This window comes from Hordeum vulgare, chromosome 2H (assembly GCF_904849725.1).
Source record: "Hordeum vulgare subsp. vulgare chromosome 2H, MorexV3_pseudomolecules_assembly, whole genome shotgun sequence".
Classification (NCBI taxonomy): domain Eukaryota; kingdom Viridiplantae; phylum Streptophyta; class Magnoliopsida; order Poales; family Poaceae; genus Hordeum; species Hordeum vulgare.
This window is the reverse complement of record NC_058519.1, coordinates 481,071,503-481,098,043: the sequence shown is the minus strand read 5'-3', so window position 1 is coordinate 481,098,043 and position 26,541 is coordinate 481,071,503. Positions and strand designations below refer to the sequence as shown.

The 26,541-nt window shown below is 44.0% G+C and overlaps 1 protein-coding gene across 1 annotated transcript; it reads left to right on the top strand.

Moving 5' to 3' along the window:
• The first annotated feature begins 5,308 nt into the window (after positions 1 to 5,308).
• LOC123430294 lies at positions 5,309 to 7,782 on the top strand. The gene is made up of 2 exons (XM_045114166.1): positions 5,309 to 5,606; positions 6,316 to 7,782. Exon 2 carries the CDS (start codon positions 6,348 to 6,350, stop codon positions 7,335 to 7,337), a length of 990 nt encoding a protein of 329 aa, XP_044970101.1. The 5' UTR covers positions 5,309 to 5,606; positions 6,316 to 6,347; the 3' UTR covers positions 7,338 to 7,782.
• Positions 7,783 to 26,541: the final 18,759 nt, after the last annotated feature.

The window sequence follows — 26,541 nt, the reverse complement described above, 5'->3', positions numbered from 1 at the left end:
TATAAGTATGTGAAAGCTCAAAAGGATAACTAGTGGGTGTGCATCCAACTTGCTTGCTCACGAAGACCTAGGGCAATTTTGAGGAAGCCCATCATTGGAATATACAAGCCAAGTTATAAAATAAAGATTCCCACTAGCATATGGTGGTGACGAAACGAGAGGCTCTCAATCATGAAGAACATGGTGCTATTATGAAGCACAAGTGTGGAAAAAGATAGTAACATTGTCCCTTCTCTCTTTTTCTTTTTTTTTTATTTGGGCTCTTTTTTTTCCTCACATGGGACAATGCTCCAATAATGATGATCATCACACTTTTATTTACTCACAGCTCAAAGCTTAGAACGATGATGACTCTATAGGAAATGCCTCCGGCAGTGTACCGGGATGTGCAACAATCTAGCTTGGCGTATGTCGTTGAAACATCTCGCTAGCTATCTTATGATCATGCAATGGCAATATGAGAGTGACGGCACAAGTCATGAGACGGAACGGTGGGAGTTGCATGGCAATATATCTCGGAATGGCTATGAAAATGCCATAGTAGGTAGGTATGGTGGATGTTTTGAGGAAAGCATATGGTGGGTTTGTGTACCGGCGAGAATTGCGCGGTACTAGAGAGGATAGCAATGGTGGAAGGTGAAAGTGCATCTATACCATGGACTCACATTAGTCATGAAGAACTCACATACTTATTGCGAAAGTTTTTATTAGTAATCGAAACAAAGTGCTAAACGCATACTCCTAGGGGAAGGGTTGGTAGGTGTTAACCATCGCGCGATCCCGACCTCAACACAAAGGATGACAATCAATAGATCAATTATGCTCCGACTTCCTAACATAGCGGTTCACCATACGTGCATGCTACGGGAATCACTAACTTCAACACAAGTATTTCTAGATTCACAACACCCTACTAACATAACTCTTAATATTACCAAATCCATGTCTCAAAACTAATTGAGAGGAATCAAGACTTCTCTTTCTACTCAATGCACATGAAGATGGAGGTTTTTGTATCCTCTTTGGGTACCTATCACCTTTGGGACTACTTTCATAGCATAAACCAACTACCAAGTCACGCACCGCCATGCTCTAAAAGATCTAAGTGAAGCACACAGAGCAAAATTATCTAGCTCAAAAGATATAAGTGAAACACGGTGAGCATTCTAGCAAAATCACGATGAGTGCATGTGTCTCTCAAAAGGTGTGAAGCAAGGATGACTATGACACAACAAAAAGAAAAGACTCCTAAGATACAAGACGCTCCAAGCAAAACACATATCATGTGGTGAATAAAAATATAGCCCCAAGTAATGTTACCGATGGATTGAAGACGAAAGAGGGGATGCCTTCCCGAGGCATCCCCAAGCTTAGGATTTTTGGTGTCCATTAATTTGGCGTGGGATGCCTTGGTCATCCCCAAGCTTGAGATCTTTCCACTCCTTATCTCTTTGTCCATGAGAACATCACCCAAAACTTGCAAACTTCACAACACAAAACTTAAACAGAAACTCGTGATAACATTAGCACAAGAAAACAAACTGCCACCTCTTTAGGTACTGTAACAATCTTGATTTCTATTTATATTGGTGTTAGGCTACTGTATTCTCACTTTTACATGGCTGGTACCCCCGATACTATCCATAGTTTCATCAAAACAAGCAACCAACTCAACAGAAACAGAATCTGTCAAAAACAGACCAGTCTGTAGCAATATATATACTTCGTATACTTTTGGTACCTCAAATTTTTTGAAAACTTATGACTGCCTTGGAAAAAGGCATATCAACAAGCAGCAAAAAGAATCAATTCAAAAGCTCTTTCTGAATAAAAATGAAAAATCATCTCGTGAGCGAAAAGTTTCTGTCTTTTTCCAGCAGGATTAAACAACGATCACCAAGACTACTCATAAAGGTTTTGCTTGGATCGAACACAAAAGGGGTCACAAAAGACACAATCATAATAGAATTATGATGGTGTGGACGCAACAAAACAGAAGGACAAGATAAATTCATTGGGTTGCCTCCCAACAAACGCTATTGTTTAACGCCCTTAGCTAGGCATTGAAAATTCAATGATGCTCACACAAAAGACAAGAATTGAAGCACAATGAGAGCATCATAAAGCATGTGAAAATCACATCTAAGTCTAACATACTTCCTATGCATAGGCATTTTATAGGAAAACAAATTGGCAAGACAACCAATAGTTACCAAATGCAAGGAAGAAGAAAGAGACAAGAGCAATCTCAACAAAGCAAGAGGTGATTTAGTGATATGAAAATTTCTACCACAATATTTTCCTCTCTCATAATAATTACATGTGGGATCATATTCGAATTCAACGATATAGCTATCACATAGGATATTATTTTCATGATCCACATGCATGCAAAGTTGATGCTCTTCAAAAATAGTGGGATTATCATCAACTAAAGTCATGACGTCTCCAAACCCACTTTCGATAATATTGCAAACATCATATTCATCATGAGGCTTAAACAAATTTTCAAGATCATAAGAAAAATCATCACCCCAATCATGATCATTGCAACCAGTAGAGGACATAGCAAAACTAGGATCCCTAAGCTTAGAGTTTTACATATTTTTAGCATGATTGTCACTAATAGAATTTATAGTGAAACCATTGCAATCATGCTTTTCATCCAAGGAGCCCTCGTGAATCACTTCATGAATTTCCTCATCACAATTTCCAGATTCACGCATCTCAAGCAAAACTCCATAAAGATAATCTAGTGCACAAAACTCACTAGCAATTGGTTCAACATAGTTGGACCTCTTGAAAAGATTAGCAAGTGGATGAGGATGCATATCACTAGATTCTTAGCAAGCGAAGATGCAAGCATTTTGAAGGCACATAGCACACAAGCAAAGGAAAGGCAAACGAAAAGGGCAAATCGGTGAAGTGGGGGAGAGGAAAATGAGAGGCAAAGGCAAACAAAGTAAATGCAAGAGATGAGTTTGCGACACTTACTTGGATGAGTTCTTGACTTGATCCTCCCCGGCAACGGCGCCAGAAATCCTTCTGCTACTTCTCAAGCAACAATGCCAGAAATTGACACGTTGACGGAGACTTGCTTGCGTTGGTTTTTCCCTTGAAGAGGAAAGGGTGATGCAGCACAGGAACAGTAAGTATTTCACTAAGTTTAAGAACCAAGGTATCAATCCAGTAGGAGAATCTCGTCAAGTCCAGAGTACCTGCACAAACACAAAGAGCTTGCACCCAACGCTATAAAGGGGTTGTTAATCCCTTCAAGATTGTTTGCAAATTGAGATCTGAAGGCGGAAAGTGAAACGAAGAAAAAGAGTAAGGCTGAAAATATGGTGTGGAGTAGACCCGGGGGCCATAGTGTTCACTAGAGGCTTCTCTCAAAATAGCAAGTATCACGGCGGGTAAACAAATTACTGTCGAGCAATTGATAGAACCGCGCAAAGTCATGACGATATCTAAGGCAATGATCATACATATAGGCATCACGTCCGAGACAAGTAGACCGATAATTTCTGCATCTACTACTATTACTCCACACATCGACCGCTATCCAGCATGCATCTAGTGTATTGAGTTCATGACGAACAGAGTAACGCCTTAAGCAAGATGACATGATGTACAGGGATAATCTCAAACCAATGATGAAAACCCCATCTTTTTACCCTTGATGGCAACAACACGATGCGTGCCTCGCTACCCCTTCTGTCACTGGATGAGGTCACCGCACAGTATGAATCCAAAATCAAGCACTTCTCCCATTGCAAGAATCATAGATCTAGTTGGCCAAACAAAACCCACAACTCGAAGAGAATTACAAGGATATGAAATCATGCATAAGAGAGATCAGAAGAAACTCAAATAAGATTCATAGATAATCTGATCATAAATCCACAATTCATCGGATCTCGACAAACACACCGCAAAATAAGATTACATGAGATAGATCTCCATGAAGATCATGGAGAACTTTGTATTGAAGATCCAAGAGAGAGAAGAAGCCATCTAGCTACTAGCTATGGACCCGTAGGTCTATGATGAACTACTCACACATCATCGGAGAGGTCATGGTGTTGATGAAGAAGCCCTCCGTATCCGAATCCCCCCTCCGGCAGGGCACCAGAACGTGCCCCAGTTGGGATCTTGCGGAGACAGAAGCTTGCGGCGGCGGAAAAGTACTTTCGACGATCTCCTGATTTTTTCTGGGATTTTAGGAAATATATAGGCGGAAAACCTAGGGCAAGGGAGCCACGGGGAGCTCACAAGCCTGGTAGGCCCGCCCCCCTAGGCCGGGCCTGGTGGGCTTGTGACCTCCTCGGAGGTCCCCTGCCTTGGTTCTCAAGTCTCCCGTGCGTCTTCTGTTATGGAAAAAATCATTCCGCGGATTTTATTCCGTTTGGACTCCATTTAAAATTCTCCTCTCAAAAGGGTCAAAAATACGGAAAAAACATGAACTGGCACTTGGCACTGAGTTAATAAGTTAGTCCCAAAATATATATAAAAAACATACAAAATGTCCAAAGTTTGACAAGATAATAGCATGAAATCATAAAAAATTATAGATACGTTGGAGACGTATCAGCAGGCTCCGGAGCGCCCGAGGTGCGGGTTGGGATCGGAGGAAACCCTTGTTGGCATGGCCGACACCGGCGCGATGGCAGCTGTGGGTGCCACCTGACCTTCCGGGAGGACGTCGGGGGCTACCCTTCCTCTCGCCTCGTCGTGTACCAGGGAAAACCCTTGGCAGCAGCGTCGTCATGGTCGCGATCCTTCTTGAAGGTGTTGATTGGTGCCGGTGCTTTGGAGTCTTGGAGACTAGTGGAAGATCCCCATTGGGCGCAGCGGTCACGAGGCTTCTTCATTTTTGTTGATCCGTCATTGTCGGCATTTATTTCTTTTGCTCTTTCTCTGTCTTTTCTTTTGACGTGACTGTGCTGTTTTCGCTCGAGCACCTATCCCTGAATGATTCAGTTGGTTGCTTTGTAATACAAAGCGGGGAAACCCCTTTTTGAAACATTGCGTGGCAAAGGGTGGCATTGTTGCATGTCTAAGTCTAGTTTAATTGATGTTAAAATTTGTTTAAACTTGTTAAATTTTGTCCATTTAGTTGTAAATATATCAAAATCTAACAATTTTGTCCCTTGACACGAACATTTGATAGCTACAGTTGGATGGCCGGCCTCGTCCGCTATCCATCGACACGTGCAGGACCGGTTGTGGCAAGTGGCAACCAGCCAACCCCTCGCAACGGGAGAAAAACACGGCACAGCATTCCGCTTGCGCGCTGCCACCCGGCCCTCCCACCACCTGGCTCCTGCCAGCCCTTGTGCGAGGCAGAGATTTTGCGCGCGCGCCCCGGGGCAAGGCTAGTGCCATCACTGTTCTGTGCGGTGGTTTCGGTGAAAGAGACCGCCAGACAGAGCCTGGTGGACAGACAACAGAGAGGAGGAGGCGGAGGCGAGGTCTCCAACGGAGAGTGGATAGTGCAGGGGGGAGAGGGGATAGAGCGTTGCATTTTCTTGCCCACGGGCACGGAAGGTCAGCCTCTCGGCAGCACGGGGCGCCGCCATTGCTCCCGTCGGCGCCGCCTGTTCTTGGTATGCTAGCTGTGCATCTTCTTTCTCCTTGCATCTGGTTTCGTGGATTGGGGTAAATCGCTCGCCCGCTGCCTGCCTGTTCGGTGCCTTAGATGGATGGTGTGATTGATCTGTCTGCCCTGCAAACGGTGAAGTGCCTGCTGGAATGCTGGGCAGAGTTCTTGAATCTTGATGCATGTGGATTTAGGTTTTTCTTTTTTGCTCTTGTTGTATACTGTATCATTATTTTCCCCGTCGAAAAATGTCGCATACTGATATCCCCGCATTGTTTTTTTTTTTGTTCCTGCTACCATCCTCGCGTTGCGATGATGAACTGATATTCTGGTTCAGGTCCAGCTTTTCAGGGCTGTGCGACTCTGATGTGTGCTTTCAGTTCAGTACAATCACTACGGAGGCAAAATTTATGTTTAAAAACAGTCGTTTTTTGTACACTTGAAGGGCAAATGCTATCATTACTGTCTCCCGGACTTTATTTCAGTTCCTTTTTGTTGTTGTTAAACTATCCGTTTATGCTTACATAGGCTTCCTCCTTTTCTAAAAAAAAATGCTTACATAAGCTAGCTTAGGTGTTCATCCGTTTATGACTCTGTTTTTGCAAGTCATAGCTTACCTCTTGTGATGATTACTTAGAGACTTAAAAGCTGGGACTTTTCTAATGTTGCAACTTGCAAATATGTGTGCTCTAACTTTGTTTATGCCTTCATTCCAGTGTGTTTGCTTCAGTTCGCACCATTAAACAGGATGGATGCGATGGACTTCCTGGCCGGAATGGGTATGAACGAGGAGGATCTTATGACGATGGTGTTTGACAATAATGTTGCCGACCTGAGAGAAGACACATTTGATGGTTCGGAGGAGGAAAGGAAAATCTTCGAGGAGATTTTCGGTGGCGGACAGAACAATTCACAACCAAGCGCAAGCAAAACATCTAGCGCGCCCTCCGGCTCTGCCTCCAGTGGCAAGATGGTGTACTGCCGCATAGTGGAATCCTTCACCCACGGCAACCTATCGAGCTATCATGTCTTCGATCACAGTGCTAGTCAACAGATGCAGAACGCAATGCCTTGCACAGATCATGACAGGCCTTCTGAGCTCATGGTACAGTCGACGCCACCTTCCATTGATGGCGTGTACACTCGCAGGGCGGTGACTCACAATCACAGCAGCCAGAGAGCACAACTTTCCGGTGTCCTGGATTTGGAGAGGGTCGACATCACCAGCGTCATCACGCGGCGACCGGGCGGCTGCGGCTTTGCAATGCTCTGGAACCATCTCCGGCTGCACGCGCATCTTCTGATGATGGACGCCGGGTGGAGGATCGAGGGCAAGGAAAGGGGGAACAAGAGCAAGATCGAGGGCAAGGCCATGGGGAACAAGAGCAAGATCGACCTCATGTACGAGTCGCCCGACAAGCTGATGCGCCTGGCTTCTCTTGCCAGGGCTTGGAAGTGCTTTGGTGAGTGGCTGCTTCTCCGTTCGTCCAGAGTCGATGGAGGTGACTGTGGAAAGGAATGGTCCAACATGCATGACTTTCTGTGTGATTTGAAGAACACAATGTTGTGCTTGGAACACGAGGCCCGGCGCCCCGAGCAATCCCTGTCTTTCATGCACCAGTGGCGGCTGCTGGACCCTTTCATGGCGGTGGTCTGCATCGAGAAGAAGGTCGCAGCTCTGCGGAATGGAGTGGCACTGAAGGCTGTCAACAGCAGAGTTTACAGTCCTCAGTCGTAGCGAGACTAGCAAGTTGTTGGGTCGTAGAAATGCCAACGAGCCACTTGAGTTTACTGTGACGGACCAGAATGAGAAGCACAGTCAGTGAAGGGAGTGCCAGAGAGGACAAGTTTTCCTCTGTAGGAGAAGCTGCAGAAGCAGAGCAGGGGAGAAGCAAATCCGAATCAGCAAGTACAGTTGAAGCTGAAAGGGAACCGGAGGCGTTGGTGGCAGGGCATGAGCTGGGGCGGCCTATCCCTCAGGAAGAGGGCGTGGTAGTTAGTTTGAATACCAGATCGACTTAGTTGCGTGTTTGTCTTTTGGCCACTGGCTTGTAGTACTAGAACGGATCTCTAATCTCTCCTCTGACCTTCTAACTATCTCCGTTTCTCCTTACTCACCTTGCTGTTCTTCCTCTCGGACTCCAAATTCCTGCAATCCAGAGAGTAATCTGAGTTGGTACGTAGAGACACAATTGCAGCAAGCTGATTTCTTTTTCGTGAAGATGCAAAACTTGCGTCTCGATAATTTTTTATTTTGAGGACGCAACAAGTCGCAGGCAAAAGCAAAAAGGCATGCAGAATACTCAATACAACTAGTACTTCCTCCCCAACTATAAGTCATGCATCCAAAAAAACCTCCCCAACTATAAGTAATGCATCCAAAAAAGTACACCTAGCTACTTCCTCCCCAACTATAAATATTTAAGAATAGAGGAAGTATTTATTTCCTATGCTGTCAGTTTGCTCTTTCTCTCCGTCATCAAGATCCCTCTATGTTTGAAATTCATAATCTTTTATCTTTAAAGCTGTTAATTCGATCAATGATCTGTTTGCACAGTTGACTTTGTAGTGATAAGATCTTTAAAACTAGCTCGCGTGTCGATATGTTTTGACATTTTTTTCGGTTCGTATTTGTCACATTATTCCATGAACTTGTTATATTATTATTCACTTACTTGCCTGGTAAAAGATAACTTAACTGCCATATTTCTTTGGTATTGTTTTGTACAAATCTTGTTTGTGCTTATAATTTCAGTTGCCTCAGTGTTTTGATGGGCTTGCCATTTTTTACTTCAACCTAGTTGTCATGTTGTCTCGTAAAGCTTGTCAGTGCTTATCAAATCCTAGTTACCACAAAAAAATGGATGTGCTCGTCATTTTAACTCTACCTAGTTGCCATATTGTCTCATACTGATTGTCGTAAAAATTGGTTGTGCTTGTCATTTTAACTCTACCTAGTTGCCATATTGTCTCATACGGATTGTCGTAAAAATTGGTTGTACTTGTCATTTTACTCTACTAGTTTCCATATTGTCTCATACGGATTGTCGTAAAAATTAGTTGCCACAACATTTTGATGTACTTATCAGTTTAATTCTACACAATCGTTGTATTATGTCATAAAAAACATTCGGTTGTTCCAAACTTAGTTGATGTGGTGTTTTGTTGTGTTGACCAATTTAATTATACTCAGTTCTCTCGAATAAGCTTGTTAGTCGTTGTAAAACTAGTTGTCATGTTGTTTTTGCATCACTTTCCATTTAACCTCTCTGTCCCATAATATAAGAGCAGTCTCAAGAACGCAATTATATTATGAGACGAAGGTAATAGAATTCAAACTAGTGGCCAGAAATTTCATATGTATTCACTCACTACACTAATGTCGAAAAATGATAACTTCTATGTGAAACGTTGCTACCATTAGATAATTACTAGAGTAGTTTCATGTAGTTAAAGAAGTAGACCAAGTATGCATGCTACAACCTTGTGTCATGTAAAAAAATAGACCATGCATGCATGTTGCAGGGCTTGTGTCAGGTAGTAAAAAAGTAGATCATTCATGCATATGCTATATCCGGATAGGAGTGTAGACAACATAAAGAATTACAAGATGGCAAACAAGGCCGCAAAGCGAGCTGTGAGTGAATCAAGGGGCCGGACGTATGAGGACCTCTATCAACGATTAGACACGAAGAAAGACGAAAGGGACATCTATAAGATGGCCAAGATCCGAGAGAGGAAGACGAGGGATGTTGACCAAATCAAGTGCATCAAGGACATAGCAGAGAAACTCTTGGTGAAAAACGAGGAGATTATGTTGGGGAACGTTGCATGGGAAACAAAAAAAATTCTACACACACGAAGACCTATCATGGTGATGATCATCTACGAGAGGGAGATCGGATCCACATACCCTTGTAGATCGCTAAGCGGAAGCGTTAATAAACGTGGTTGATGCAGTGGTACGTCTTCATGATCCCGTCCCACAAACCGTCTCACGATCCGTCCCGATCAAGTGCCGAACGAACGGCACCTTCGCGTTTCGAACACGTACAACTCGATGACGATCTCCACCTTTTTGATCCAGCAAGAGAGACGAGGATGTAGATGAGCTCCCCGGCAGCGTGACGACGCTCCAATGGTGGTGGTGATCTATTTGTGCAGGGTTGTGCCCGAGCTCCGCAGAAATCCGATCTAGAGGAACAACTACGAACTAGAGGTTTAGGGTTGCACGTGGCAAAGTTGTGTCTCAAAAAGCCCTAACATCTAGTATATATAGGAGGGGGGAGGAGGCAGCCTTGCGCCACAAGGGAGGCTCCCTTAGGACTCCTTCCTAAATTGTCCACCCCTTTTGGATTTTCCACCTTTTTTCTCATGGGCTTTCCTTGGATGACTTGCCAGCCATTAAGCCTTATTGCACATCCAATAAAACCATGTGGGCCTCTTGGGGCGTGGTGGGCCCACCCAGTGGGTCCCCGAAACCCATTCGTCACTCCCGGTACACTGCCGGTAATGCCCGAAAACCTTCCAGAATCCAAATACCAACTTCCTATATATCAATCTTCGTTTCCGGACCATTTCAGAACTCCTCGTGACGTCCGGGATCTCATCCGGGACTCCAAACAAAACTTAGGTCACCAACACATATAACTCAACTATATCGAAACGTCAGTGAACCTTAAGTGTGCAGACCCTGCGGTTCGAGAACTATGCAGACATGACCTAAGACACTCTCTGGTCAATAACCAATAACGGGACCTAGATATCCATATTGACTCCCACATATTCTACGAAGATCTCTATCGGTTGAACCTCTATGTCAAGGATTCAGTTAATCCCGTATGATGTTCCCTTTGTCCTTCGATATGTTACCTGCCCGAGATTCGATCGTCGGTATCTCCATACCTAGTTCAATCTCGTTACAGGAAAGACTCTTTACTCGTTCCGTAATAGAAGATCTCGTAACTAACTCCTTAGTCAGATTGCTTGCAAGGCTTGTTGTGATGTTGTATTACCGAGTGGGCCCCGAGATACCTCTCCGTCACACGGAGTGACAAACCCCAGTCTTGATCTATGCCAACCCAACAGTCACCTTTGGAGATACCTGTAGAGCACCTTTATAGTCACCCAGTAGCGTTGCGACGTTTGATACACACAAGGTATTCCTCCGGTGCCCGGGAGTTGTATGATTTTATGGTCATAGGAACAGATACATTGACATGCAGAAAAACAGTAGCAATAAACTGACACGATCATATGCTACGTTTATAGTTTGGGTCTTGTCCATCACATCATTCTCCTAATGACGTGATCCCGTTATCAAGTGAAAACACTTACCTATGGCCAGGAAACCTTGATCATCTTTGATCAACGAGCTAGTCAACTAGAGGCTCATCAGGGACAATTGTCTATGTATCCACACATGTATTTGAGTTTCCAATCAATACAATTCTAGCATGGATAATAAACGATTATCGCGAACAAGGAAGTATAATAATAACCAATTTATTATTGCCTCTAGGGCATATTTCCAACAGATTAAGCATAGAATGCGGGAGTACTTCGATAAGTTGTTCAATGGGGAGTGTGAGAGCTCTACCATTGATCTGGGCGACTCTTTTGATGATACTAGCAGGTGTTTGGTGCGGCGAATCCAGTAGTCGGAGGTTAAGGATGCTTTAAATAGGATGAAAGGAGGCAAGGCGACGGGACCTCACTTTATCCCCATTGAGGTATGGAGAGGCCTCGAGGACATAGAGATAGTATGGCTAACCAAACTTTTCAACCTTATTTTTCGGGCAAACAAGATGCCAGAAGAATGAAGACGGAGTATATTAGTACCAATCTTCAAGAACAAAGGGGATGTTCAGAGTTTTACTAATTACCATGGAATTAAATTGATGAGCCATACATTGAAGCTATGGCAGAGGGTCATTGAGCACCGTTAAGAAGAATGCAAAGCATGACCAAAAATTAGTTTGGTCTAATGCCTCGGAGGTCGACCATGGAAGCCATTTTCTTAATACGACAACTTATTAGCATCAATGAATAGTGCACTATAGTTACCCAAACAAGTGTCCTTAGTTTAAACAGTGCTCCCAGAGGAAAAAAATGCCGTTATAAAAAGCTGGGATTTTTTTTACACATCATTTCTCTCCCCCTCCTTCCCCTTCGCGTCCTTATATAGAGGATTATGAATTTTTTTTATGCATTATTCCTCTCTACCGGCAACCGATGTAGAGCCGTTATGATCGTCTCCCGACCCTTTCCGATGATGATGCTGTCGAGACACAACAGTAAACCGGTACATTATATTTTCAAGAACAGTAACCCGTGGGAAGAAATTTCTTGATCGATTGATGTCCATCTTTACACCACGACATCAATGAATAGTGCATTGATAGTTACGAGAACAAAAATTAGATGAGTATCCGAATAAACCCAGAATTGCTAACCGCAACAATCGCCAAATAAACTAAAACAACAAACTTAAATAACCCGAACAATAAAACAAGTGCGACTAACCAACCCCTGAATAGACCGAAAATATTAACCTACCCGAACCATATACCGAAACAGTAACCGAATTGTATGTTGGGGAACGTCGCATGGGAAACAAAAATTTTCCTACGCGCACGAAGACCTATCATGGTGATGTCCATCTACGAGAGGGGATGAGTGATCTACGTACCCTTGTAGATCGTACAGCAGAAGCGTTAGAGAACGCGGTTGATGTAGTGGAACGTCCTCACGTCCCTCGATCCGCCCCGCGAACAATCCCGCGATCAGTCCCACGATCTAGTACCGAACGGACGGCACCTCCGCGTTCAGCACACGTACAGCTCGACGATGATCTCGGCCTTCTTGATCCAGCAAGAGAGACGGAGAGGTAGAAGAGTTCTCCGGCAGCGTGACGGCGCTCCGGAGGTTGGTGATGATCTTGTCTCAGCAGGGCTCCGCCCGAGCTCCGCAGAAACACGATCTAGAGGAAAAACTATGGAGGTATGTGGTCGGGCAGCCGTGAGAAAGTCGTCTCAAATCTGCCCTAAAAGCCCCATATATATAGGAGGAGGGAGGGGGACCTTGCCTTGGGGTCCAAGGGATCCCCAAGGGGTCGGCCGAGCCAGGGGGGAGGACTCTCCCCCCCCAAACCGAGTCCTACTTGGTTTGGTGGGAGGGAGTCCTTCCCCCTTCCCACTTCTTCCTTTTTTTTTCTTTCCTTTGATTTTTTCTCTCTTGGCGCATAGGGGATTGGTGGGCTGTCCCACCAGCCCACTAAGGGCTGGTGTGACCCCCCAAATGCCTATGGGCTTCCCCGGAGTGGGTTGCCCCCCTCCGGTGAACTCCCGGAACCCATTCGTCATTCCCGGTACATTCCCGGTAACTCCGAAAACCTTCCGGTAATCAAATGAGGTCATCCTATATATCAATCTTTGTTTTCGGACTATTCCGGAAACCCTCGTGACGTCCGTGATCTCATCCGGGACTCCGAACAACATTCGGTAACCAACCATATAACTCAAATACGCATAAAACAACGTCGAACCTTAAGTGTGCAGACCCTGCGGGTTCGAGAACTATGTAGACATGACCCGAGAGACTCCTCGGTCAATATCCAATAGCGGGACCTGGATGCCCATATTGGATCCTACATATTCTACGAATATCTTTATCGTTTGAACCTCAGTGCCAAGGATTCGTATAATCCCGTATGTCATTCCCTTTGTCCTTCGGTATGTTACTTGCCCGAGATTCGATCGTCAGTATCCGCATACCTATTTCAATCTCGTTTACCGGCAAGTCTCTTTACTCGTTCCGTAATACAAGATCCCGCAACTTACACTAAGTTACATTGCTTGCAAGGCTTGTATGTGATGTTTGTATTACCGAGTGGGCCCCGAGATACCTCTCCGTCACACGGAGTGACAAATCCTAGTCTTGATCCATACTAACTCAACTAACACCTTCGGAGATACCTGTAGAGCATCTTTATAGTCACCCAGTTACGTTGCGACGTTTGATACACACAAAGCATTCCTCCGGTGTCAGTGAGTTATATGATCTCATGGTCATAGGAATAAATACTTGACATGCAGAAAACAGTAGCAACAAAATGACACGATCAACATGCTACGTCTATTAGTTTGGGTCTAGTCCATCACGTGATTCTCCCAATGACGTGATCCAGTTATCAAGCAACAACACCTTGTTCATAATCAGAAGACACTGACTATCATCGATCAACTGGCTAGCCAACTAGAGGCATGCTAGGGACGGTGTTTTGTCTATGTATCCACACATGTAAATGAGTCTTCATTCAATACAATTATAGCATGGATAATAAACTATTATCTTGATACAGGAATTATAATAATAACTATACATGTATTATTGCCTCTAGGGCATAATTCCAACAGTCTCCCACTTGCACTAGAGTCAATAATCTAGCCCTCACATCACCATGTGAATTACATTGTAATAAATCTAACACCCATACAGTTCTGGTGTCGATCTTGTTTTGGCCGTGGAAGAGGCTTAGTCAGCGGGTCTGCTACATTCAGATCCGTGTGCACTTTGCATATATTTACGTCCTCCTCCTCGACGTAGTCGCGGATGAGGTTGAAGCGTCGTTTGATGTGTCTGGTCTTCTTGTGAAACCTTGGTTCCTTTGCTAAGGCAATGGCACCAGTGTTGTCACAGAACAAGGTTATTGGATCCAGTGCACTTGGCACCACTCCAAGATCCGTCATGAACTGCTTCATCCAGACACCCTCCTTAGCCGCCTCCGAGGCAGCCATGTACTCCGCTTCACATGTAGAATCTGCTACGACGCTTTGCTTGGAACTGCACCAGCTTACTGCACCCCCATTAAGAATAAATACGTATCCGGTCTGCGACTTAGAGTCGTCCGGATCTGTGTCAAAGCTTGCATCGACGTAACCTTTTACGGCGAGCTCTTCGTCACCTCCATACACGAGAAACATCTCCTTAGTCCTTTTCAGGTACTTCAGGATATTCTTGACCGCCGTCCAGTGATCCACTCCTGGATTACTCTGGAACCTACCTGCCATACTTATGGCCAGGCTAACATCCGGTCTAGTGCACAGCATTGCATACATGATAGAGCCTATGGCTGAAGCATAGGGGACGGAGCGCATATGCTCTCTATCTTCATCAGTTGCTGGGCACTGAGTCTTACTCAATCTCGTACCTTGTAACACTGGCAAGAACCCTTTCTTGGACTGTTCCATTTTGAACCTCTTCAAAACTTTATCAAGGTATGTGCTTTGTGAAAGTCCTATCAGGCGTTTTGATCTATCCCTGTAGATCTTAATGCCTAGAATGTAAGCAGCTTCTCCTAGGTCCTTCATAGAGAAACTTTTATTCAAGTAACCTTTTATGCTCTCCAAAAGCTCTACGTTGTTTCCAATCAGTAATATGTCATCCACATATATTTTTAGAAACGCCACAGAGTTCCCACTCACTTTCTTGTAAATACAAGATTCTCCAACCACTTGTATAAACCCAAATGCTTTGATCACCTCATCAAAGTGTTTGTTCCAACTCCGAGATGCTTGCACCAGTCCATAAATGGATCGCTGGAGCTTGCACACCTTGTCAGCATTTTTAGGATCGACAAAACCTTCGGGTTGCATCATATACAACTTTTCCTTCAGGAAACCGTTAAGGAACGCCGTTTTGACATCCATCTGCCAGATTTCATAATCGAAAAATGCAGCTATTGCTAACATGATTCTGACGGACTTAAGCATTGCTACGGGAGAGAAAGTCTCATCGTAGTCAATTCCTGGAACTTGTGAAAAACCCTTTGCCACAAGTCGAGCTTTATAAACGGTCACATTACTGTCAGCGTCCGTCTTCTTCTTAAAGATCCATTTGTTGGAAATATGCCCTAGAGGCAATAATAAATTAGTTATTATTATATTTCTTAGTTCATGATAATCGTTTATTATCCATGCTATAATTGTATTGATTGGAAACACAATACTTGTGTGGATACATAGACAAAACACTGTCCCTAGTAAGCCTCTAGTTGACTAGCTCGTTGTTCAAAGATGGTCAAGGTTTCCTGGCCATGGGCAAGTGTTGTCACTTGATAACAGGATCACATCATTAGGAGAATCATGTGATGGACTAGACCCAAACTAATAGACGTAGCATGTTGATCGTGTCATTTTGTTGCTACTGTTTTCTGCGTGTCAAGTATTTGTTCCTATGACCATGAGATCATATAACTCACGAACACCGAAGGAATGCTTTGTGTGTATCAAACGTCGCAACGTAACTGGGTGACTATAAAGATGCTCTACAGGTATCTCCGAAGGTGTTCGTTGAGTTAGTATGGATCAAGACTGGGATTTGTCACTCCGTATGACGGGGAGGTATCTCGGGGCCCACTCGGTAATACAACATCACACACAAGCCTTGCAAGCAATGTAACTTAGTGTAAGTTGCGGGATCTTGTATTATGGAACGAGTAAAGAGACTTGCCGGTGAACGAGATTGAAATAGGTATGCGGATACTGACGATCGAATCTCGGGCAAGTAACATACCGAAGGACAAAGGGAATGACATATGGGATTACACGAATCCTTGACACTGAGGTTCAAACGATAAGATCTTCGTAGAATGTGTAGGATCCAATATGGGCATCCAGGTCCCGCTATTGGATATTGACCGAGGAGTCTCTCGGGTCATGTCTACATAGTTCTCGAACCCGCAGGGTCTGCACACTTAAGGTTCGACGTTGTTTTATGCGTATTTGAGTTATATGGTTGGTTACCGAATGTTGTTCGGAGTCCCGGATGAGATCACGGACGTCACGAGGGTTTCCGGAATGGTCCGGAAACGAAAATTGATATATAGGATGACCTCATTTGGTTACCGGAAGGTTTTCGTGCATTACCGGAAAAGTTTCGGGCTCATCGGTAGTGTACCGGGAGTGCCGGGAGGGGTGCCGGGGACCATCGGGAGGGGTGTCACGCCCCAAGGGGTCTCATGGGCTATGGGAAGAGATAAACCAGCCCCTAGTGGGCTGGAATAAGTTCCCACTAAGGCCCATAAGGTTTGAGAAGGAAAAAACACAAGGTGGAAAGAGTTTCCAAGTGGGAAGGTGGAATCCTACTCCAAGTAGGATTGGAGTAGGACTCCTCCACCTCCAATTTCGGCCAAACCTTTAGGTTTTGAGGCTGCCTCCTCCCCTCCCTCCCACCTATATATACGGAGGTTTTAGGGCTGATTTGAGACGACTTTTCTCACGGCTGCCCGACCACATACCTCCATAGTTTTTCCTCTAGATCGCGTTTCTGCGGAGTTCGGGCGGAGCCCTGCTGAGACAAGATCATCACCAACCTCCGGAGCGCCGTCACGCTGCCGGAGAACTCTTCTACCTCTCCGTCTCTCTTGCTGGATCAAGAAGGCCGAGATCATCGTCGAGCTGTACGTGTGCTGAACGCGGAGGTGCCGTCCGTTCGGTACTAGATCGTGGGACTGATCGCGGGATTGTTCGCGGGGCGGGTCGAGGGACGTGAGGACGTTCCACTACATCAACCGCGTTCTCTAACGCTTCTGCTGTACGATCTACAAGGGTACGTAGATCACTCATCCCCTCTCGTAGATGGACATCACCATGATAGGTCTTCGTGCGCGTAGGAAAATTTTTGTTTCCCATGCGACGTTCCCCAACAGTGGCATCATGAGCTAGGTTCATGCGTAGATGTCTTCTCGAGTAGAACACAAAAGGTTTTGTGGGCGGTGATGTGCGTTTTGCTGCCCTCCTTAGTCTTTTCTTGATTCCGCGGTATTGTTGGATTGAAGCGGCTTGGACCGACATTACTCGTACGCTTACGAGAGACTGGTTTCATCGTTACGAGTAACCCCCTTTGCTCAAAGATGACTGGCAAGTGTCGGTTTCTCCAACTTTAGTTGAATCGGATTTGACCGAGGAGGTCCTTGGATGAGGTTAAATAGCAACTCATATATCTCCGTTGTGGTGTTTGCGTATGTAAGATGCGATCCTACTAGATACCCTTGGTCACCACGTAAAACATGCAACAACAAAATTAGAGGACGTCTAACTTGTTTTTGCAGGGTATGATTGTGATATGATGTGGCCAACGATGTGATGTGATATATTGGATGTATGAGATGATCATGTTGTAATAGAAATATCGACTTGCACGTCGATGGTACGGCAACCGGCAGGAGCCATAGGGTTGTCTTTATACTAACATATGTGCTTGCAGATGCGTTTACTATTTTGCTAGGCTGTAGCTTTAGTAGTGATAGCATAAGTAGCACGACAACCACAATGGCAACACGTTGATGGATGATCATGGTGTGGCGCCGGTGACAAGAAGATCGTGCCGGTGCTTTGGTGATGGAGATCAAGAAGCACGTGATGATGGCCATATCATGTCACTTATGAATTGCATGTGATGTTAATCCTTTTATGCACCTTATTTTGCTTAGAACGACGGTAGCATTATGAGGTGATCTCTCACTAAAATTTCAAGACGAAATTGTGTTCTCCCCGACTGTGCACCGTTGCGACAGTTCTTCGTTTTGAGACACCACGTGATGATCGGGTGTGATAGACTCAACGTTCACATACAACGGGTGCAAAACAGTTGCACACGCGGAACACTCGGGTTAAGCTTGACGAGCCTAGCATGTGCAGACATGGCCTCGGAACACATGAGACCGAAAGGTCGAGCATGAATCGTATAGTTGATATGATTAGCATAGGGATGCTTACCACTGAAACTATTCTCGACTCACGTGATGATCGGACTTGAGATAGCGGATTTGGATCATGTACCACTCAAATGACTAGAGAGATGTACTTTTTGAGTGGGAGTTCTTAAGTAATATGATTAATTGAACTAATTGTCATGAACATAGTCTAATGGTCTTTGCGAATTACGATGTAACTTGCGCTATAGCTCTACTGTTTTTATATGTTCCTAGAGAAAATTTAGTTGAAAATTGATAGTAGCAACCTTTGCAGACTGAGTCTGTAAAACCGAGGATTGTCCTCGTTGCTACGCAGAAGGCTTATGTCCTTAATGCACCACTCGGTGTGCTGCACCTCGAGCGTCGGCTGTGGATGCTATGAACATCCTACATACACATTACTGATGACTACACGATAGTTCAGTGCAAGATACTTGATGGCTTAGAAGCAAGGCGCCGAAAACGTTGTAAAACGTCACGGAACATAAGTGATGTTCCGAAGAGATGCAATTGTGATTTCATACTTGTGCCCTTGTTAAGAGGTACTAGACCTCCAACAAGATTCTTTGACCACAAAGTAAAGGAGAAAAGCTCAATCGTTGAGCATGTGCTCAGATTGTCTGAGTACGACAATCACTTGAATCAAGTGGGAGCTAATCTTCCAGATGAGATAGTGATGGTTCTCCAAAAGTCACTGCCACCAAGCTTTGAGAGCTTCGTGATGAACTATGACATATCAAGGATAGATACAATGATCCTTGAGCGATTCGCGACGTTTGACACTGCGAAAGTAGAAATCAAGAAGGAGCATCAATAGTTGATGGTTTGGAAAACCACTAAGTTTCAAGAAAGGCGAGGGCTAGAAGGGATACTTCGTGAAACGGCAAAATAGTTGCTGCGCTAATGAAGAGACCCAAGATTAAACCCAAACCCGAGACTAAGTGCTTCTGTAATAAGGGGAACAGTCACTGAGGCAGAGCAACTCTAGATACTTGGTAGATAAGAAGGCTGGCAAAAGTCGAAAGAAGTATATTTGATATACATAATGTTGATGTGTACTTTACTAGTACTCCTAGTAGCATGAGGGTATTGGATACCGGTTCGGTTGCTAAGTGATTAGTAACGCGAAATGAAAGCTACGACATAAACGGAGACTAGCTAAAGGCGAGGTGACGATACGTGTTGGAAGTGTTTCCAAGGTTGATATGATCAAACGTCGCACGCTCCCTCTACCATCGGGATTGGTGTTGAACCTAAATAATTGTTATTTGGTGCTTGCGTTAGGCATGAACATGATTGGATCGTGTTTATTGCAATACGATTATTCATTCAAAGAGAATAATGGTTACTCTATTTGCTTGAATAATCACCTTCAATGGTTTATTGAATCTCGATTGTAGTGTTACACATTGGTGCCAAAAGATACGAGTTAAATGATGATAGTACCACTTACTTGTGGCACTGCCGCTTGAGTCATGTTAGTATGAATTGCATGAAGAGGCTCCATGCTGATGGATCTTTACTCACCTGATTTCGAATCACTAGTGACATGCAAATCATACCACATGAGCAAGGCCTTGTTTTCATTGAGATGAAACAAGATAGTAACTTGTTGGAAGTGATACATTTTGATGTATGCAGTCCAGTGAGTGCTGAGGCACGCAGTGGATATCATTATGTTCTTACTTCACTGACGACTTGAGTAGATACAGGAGTATTTACTTAATGAATCACAAGTCTAAAATATTGAAAAGTTCAATTCTGTTTCAGAGTGAAGTTCGTCGTAACAAGAGGATGAACTGTCTACGATATGATCATAGAAATGAATATCTGAGTTACGAGTTTTTGGTACACAGTTAAGACAATGTGGAAATTGTTTCACAGTTCATGCCACCTGGAACATCATGGTGTGATGATGTGTCTGAACGTCATACCACGCACTATTTAGTATGGTGCATGATGTGATGTATCTTATCGAATTACCACTATCGTTTATGGGTTATGCATTAGAGACAACCACATTCACTTTAAATAGGGCACCGCGTATTTCCGTTGAGATGACACATTATAGACTAAGGTTTAGAGAAATCTAAACTGTCGTTTCTTGAAAGTTTGGGGCTTCGAAACTTATGTGAAAAAGGTTTTAGTCTGATAAGCTCGAACCCAAAGCGGATAAATGCATCTTCATAGGATATCCAAAACAGTTGGGTACATCTCCTATCTCAGATCCGAAAGCAAAGTGTTTGTTTCTAGAAAAGGATCCTTTCTCGAGAAAAGGTTTATCTCGAAAGAATTGAGTGGGAGGGTAGTAGAACTTGATGAGGTTATTGAACCATCACTTCAACCAGTGTGTAGCAGGGCGTAGGAAGTTGTTCCTGTGGCGCCTACACCAATTGAAGTGGAAGCTGATGATGGTGATCATTGAGCTTCGAATCAAGTTACTACAAACCTCATAGGTCGACAAGGTCGCGTACTGCTGCAGAGTAGTACGGTAACCCTGTCTTGGAGGTCATGTTGTTGAGCAACAGTGAACCTACGAGTTATGGAGAAAGCGATGGTGGGCCCAGATTCCAACAAATGGCTGGAAGCCATGAAATCCGAGAGAGGATCCATGTGTGAAACCAAAGTGTAGACTTTGGTAGAACTACTTGATGGTCATGGGACTATTGGGTAAAATGGATCTTTAAAAGAAGACAGACGATGATGGTGATAAGTCACTATTAAGAAAAGCTCGACTTGTCGCAAAGATGTTTTCGACAAGATCAAACAGTTGACTATGATGAGACTTTCTCACTCGTAGCGATGCTAAAGGTCTGTTAGAATTATGTTAGTTGTTGATGCATTATTTATGAAATATTGCACGTAGGATGTCAAAACATTGTTTTCTCGACGGTTTCCTTGAGCAAACATTGTATGTGATACAACGAGAAGGTTTTGTCGATCCTAAAGATACTAGCAAGTATGCAAGCTCCAGTGATCCTTCAATGGACTGGTGCAAGCATCTCGGAGTTGGAATATACACTTTGATGAGATGATCAAAGATTTTGGGTGTGTATAAGGTTTATGAGAAACTTGTATTTCCAAAGAAGTGAGTAGGAGCACTATAGAATTTCTGATAGGTATATGTGGTTGACATATTGTGGATCAGAAGTAACGTAGAATTTCTGTAAAGCATACAAGATTGTTTGAAAGAAGTTTTCAAAGGAGTACCTGGATTACGCTACTTGAACATTGAGCATCAAAGATCTATGGAGATAGATCGAAAACGCTTAATAGAAGTTTCAACAAGATGCATGCCTTGACAAGTTTTTGAAAGAGTTCAAAATAGATCAGCAAAGAAGGAGTTCTTGGTTGCGTTGTGAGGTGTGAATTTGAGTAAGACTCAAAACCCGACCACGGCAGAATAAAGAGAATAGACGAAGGTCGTCTTCTATGCCTTAGCCGTAGAATCTAAAGTATGCCATGCTGTGTACCGCACCTAATGTGTGCCTTGACTCAAAGTCTGTTGAGGGTACAGAGAGTGATCCATGATTGAATCACTAGCAGCGGTCAAAATTTATCCTTAGTAACTAATGGACTAAGGAATTTTTCTTGATTATGGAGGTGGTTGAAGAGTTCGTCGTAAAGGGTTACGTCGATGTAAGCTTTGACACTAATCCGAATAACTATGAGTAGTGAAACGGATTCGTATAGTAGAGTAGATATTTGGAGCATTTCCGAATAGCATGTAGTAGCAGCATCTATAAGATGACATAGAGATTTGTAAAGAACGCACGGATCTGAAAGTTTCAGAACCGTTGACTAAAACCTCTCTCACGAGCAAGACGTGATCAGACCCCATAACTATATGGGTGTTGGATTCGTTGGAATCACATGGTGATGTGAACTAGATTATTGACTCTAGTGCAAGTGGGAGACTGTTGGAAATATGCCCTAGAGGCAATAATAAATTAGTTATTATTATATTTCTTAGTTCATGATAATCGTTTATTATCCATGCTATAATTGTATTGATTGGAAACACAATACTTGTGTGGATACATAGACAAAACACTGTCCCTAGTAAGCCTCTAGTTGACTAGCTCGTTGTTCAAAGATGGTCAACGTTTCCTGGCCATAGGCAAGTGTTGTCACTTGATAACAGGATCACATTATTAGGAGAATCATGTGATGGACTAGACCCAAACTAATAGACGTAGCATGTTGATCGTGTCATTTTGTTGCTACTGTTTTCTGCGTGTCAAGTATTTGTTCCTATGACCATGAGATCATATAACTCACGAACACCGAAGGAATGCTTTGTGTGTATCAAACGTCGCAACGTAACTGGGTGACTATAAAGATGCTCTACAGGTATCTCCGAAGGTGTTCGTTGAGTTAGTATGGATCAAGGCTGGGATTTGTCACTCCGTATGACGGGGAGGTATCTCGGGGCCCACTCGGTAATACAACATCACACACAAGCCTTGCAAGCAATGTAACTTAGTGTAAGTTGCGGGATCTTGTATTACGGAACGAGTAAAGAGACTTGCCGGTGAACGAGATTGAAATAGGTATGCGGATACTGACGATCGAATCTCGGGCAAGTAACATACCGAAGGACAAAGGGAATGACATACGGGATTACACGAATCCTTGACACTGAGGTTCAAACGATAAGATCTTCGTAGAATGTGTAGGATCCAATATGGGCATCCAGGTCCCGCTATTGGATATTGATCGAGGAGTCTCTCGGGTCATGTCTACATAGTTCTCGAACCCGCAGGGTCTGCACACTTAAGGTTCGACGTTGTTTTATGCATATTTGAGTTATATGGTTGGTTACCGAATGTTGTTCGGAGTCCCGGATGAGATCACGGACGTCACGAGGGTTTCCGGAATGGTCCGGAAACGAAGATTGATATATAGGATGACCTCATTGTTGGGGAACGACGCATGGGAAACAAAAATTTTCCTACGCGCACGAAGACCTATCATGGTGATGTCCATCTACGAGAGGGGATGAGTGATCTACGTACCCTTGTAGATCGTACAGCAGAAGCGTTAGAGAACGCGGTTGATGTAGTGGAACGTCCTCACGTCCCTCGATCCGCCCCGCGAACAATCCCGCGATCAGTCCCACGATCTAGTACCGAACGGACGGCACCTCCGCGTTCAGCACACGTACAACTCGACGATGATCTCGGCCTTCTTGATCCAGCAAGAGAGACGGAGCGGTAGAAGAGTTCTCCGGCAGCGTGACGGCGCTCCGGAGGTTGGTGATGATCTTGTCTCAGCAGGGCTCCGCCCGAGCTCCGCAGAAACGCGATCTAGAGGAAAAACTATGGAGGTATGTGGTCGGGCAGCCGTGAGAAAAGTCGTCTCAAATCAGCCCTAAAACCTCCGTATATATAGGTGGGAGGGAGGGGAGGAGGCAGCCTCAAAACCTAAAGGTTTGGCCGAAATTGGAGGTGGAGGAGTCCTACTCCAATCCTACTTGGAGTAGGATTCCACCTTCCCACTTGGAAACTCTTTCCACCTTGTGTTTTTTTCCTTCTCAAACCTTATGGGCCTTAGTGGGAACTTATTCCAGCCCACTAGGGGCTGGTTTATCTCTTCCCATAGCCCATGAGACCCCTTGGGGCGTGACACCCCTCCCGATGGTCCCCGGCACCCCTCCCGGCACTCCCGGTACACTACCGATGAGCCCGAAACTTTTCCGGTAATGCACGAAAACCTTCCGGTAACCAAATGAGGTCATCCTATATATCAATCTTCGTTTCCGGACCATTCCGGAAACCCTCGTGACGTCCGTGATCTCATCTGGGACTCCGAACAACATTCGGTAACCAACCATATAACTCAAATACGCATAAAACAACGTCGAACCTTAAGTGTGCAGACCCTGCGGGTTCGAGAACTATGTAGACATGACCCGAGTGACTCCTCGGTCAATATCCAATAGCGGGACCTGGATGCCCATATTGGATCCTACATATTCTACGAAGATCTTATCGTTTGAACCTCAGTGCCAAGGATTCGTATAATCCCGTATGTCATTCCCTTTGTCCTTCGGTATGTTACTTGCCCGAGATTCGATCGTCAGTATCCGCATACCTATTTCAATCTCGTTTACCGGCAAGTCTCTTTACTCGTTCCGTAATACAAGATCCCGCAACTTACACTAAGTTACATTGCTTGCAAGGCTTGTGTGTGATGTTGTATTACCGAGTGGGCCCCGAGATACCTCTCCGTCACACGGAGTGACAAATCCCAGTCTTGATCCATACTAACTCAACTAACACCTTCGGAGATACCTGTAGAGCATCTTTATAGTCACCCAGTTACGTTGCGACGTTTGATACACACAAAGCATTCCTCCGGTGTCAGTGAGTTATATGATCTCATGGTCATAGGAATAAATACTTGACACGCAGAAAACAGTAGCAACAAAATGACACGATCAACATGCTACGTCTTATTAGTTTGGGTCTAGTCCATCACATGATTCTCCTAATGATGTGATCCCGTTATCAAGTGACAACACTTGCCTATGGCCAGGAAACCTTGACCATCTTTGATCAACGAGCTAGTCAACTAGAGGCTTACTAGGGACAGTGTTTTGTCTATGTATCCACACAAGTATTGTGTTTCCAATCAATACAATTATAGCATGGATAATAAACGATTATCATGAACTAAGAAATATAATAATAACTAATTTATTATTGCCTCTAGGGCATATTTCCAACAGTCTCCCACTTGCACTAGAGTCAATAATCTAGTTCACATCACCATGTGATTCCAACGAGTCCAACACCCATATAGTTGTGGGGTCTGATCACGTCTTGCTCGTGAGAGAGGTTTTAGTCAACGGTTCTGAAACTTTCAGATTCGTGCGTTCTTTACAAATGTTTATGTCATCTTATAGATGCTGCTACTACGTGCTATTCGGAAATGCTCCAAATATCTACTCTACTATACGAATCCGTTTCACTACTCATAGTTATCCGGATTAGTGTCAAAGCTTGCATTGACGTAACCCTTTACGACAAACTCTTTAACCACCTCCATAATCGAGAAAAATTCCTTAGTCCATTAGTTACTAAGGATAAATTTCGACCGCTGCTAGTGATTAAATCATGGATCACTCTCTGTACCTCTCAACATACTTTGAGTCAAGGCACACTTCAGGTGCGGTACACAGCATGGCATACTTTAGATTCTACGGCTAAGGCATAGAAGACGACCTTCGTCTATTCTATTTATTCTGCCGTGGTCGGGTTTTGAGTCTTACTCAAATTCACACCTCACAACGCAACCAAGAACTCCCTCTTTGTTGGTCTATTTTGAACTCTTTCAAAAACTTCTCAAGGCATGCATCTTGTTGAAACTTCTATTAAGCTCTTTCGATCTATCTCCATAGATCTTTGATGCTCAACTTTCAAGTAGCGCAATCCAGGTACTCCTTTGAAAAACTCCTTTCAAACAACCTTTTATGCTTCACAGAAATTCTACATTACTTCTAATCAACAATATGTCAACCACATATACTTATCAGAAATTCTATAGTGCTCCCACTCACTTCTTTGGAAATACAAGTTTCTCGTAAACCTTGTACAAACCCAAAATCTTTGATCATCTCATCAAAGTGTATATTCCAACTCCGAGATGCTTGCACCAGTCCATTGAAGGATCACTGGAGCTTGCATACTTGCTAGTATCTTTAGGATCGACAAAACCTTCTGGTTGTATCACATACAATGTTTGCTCAAAGAAACCGTTGAGAAAACAATGTTTTGACATCCTATGTGCAATATTTCATAAATAATGCATCAACAACTAACATAATTCTAACAGACCTTTAGCATCGCTATGAGTGAGAAAGTCTCATCATAGTCAACTGTTTGATCTTGTCGAAAACATCTTTGCGACAAGTTGAGCTTTTCTTAATAGTGACTTGTCACCATCATTGTCTGTCTTCCTTTCAAAGATCCATCTTTACTCAATAGTCTTATGACCATCAAGTAGTTCTTCCAAAGTCTACACTTTGTTTTCATACATGGATCCTCTCTCGGATTTCATGGCTTCCAGCCATTTGTCGGAATCTGGGCCCACCATCGCTTTCTCCATAACTCGTAGGTTCACTGTTGCTCAACAACATGACCTCCAAGACAGGGTTACCGTACTACTCTGCAGCAGTACG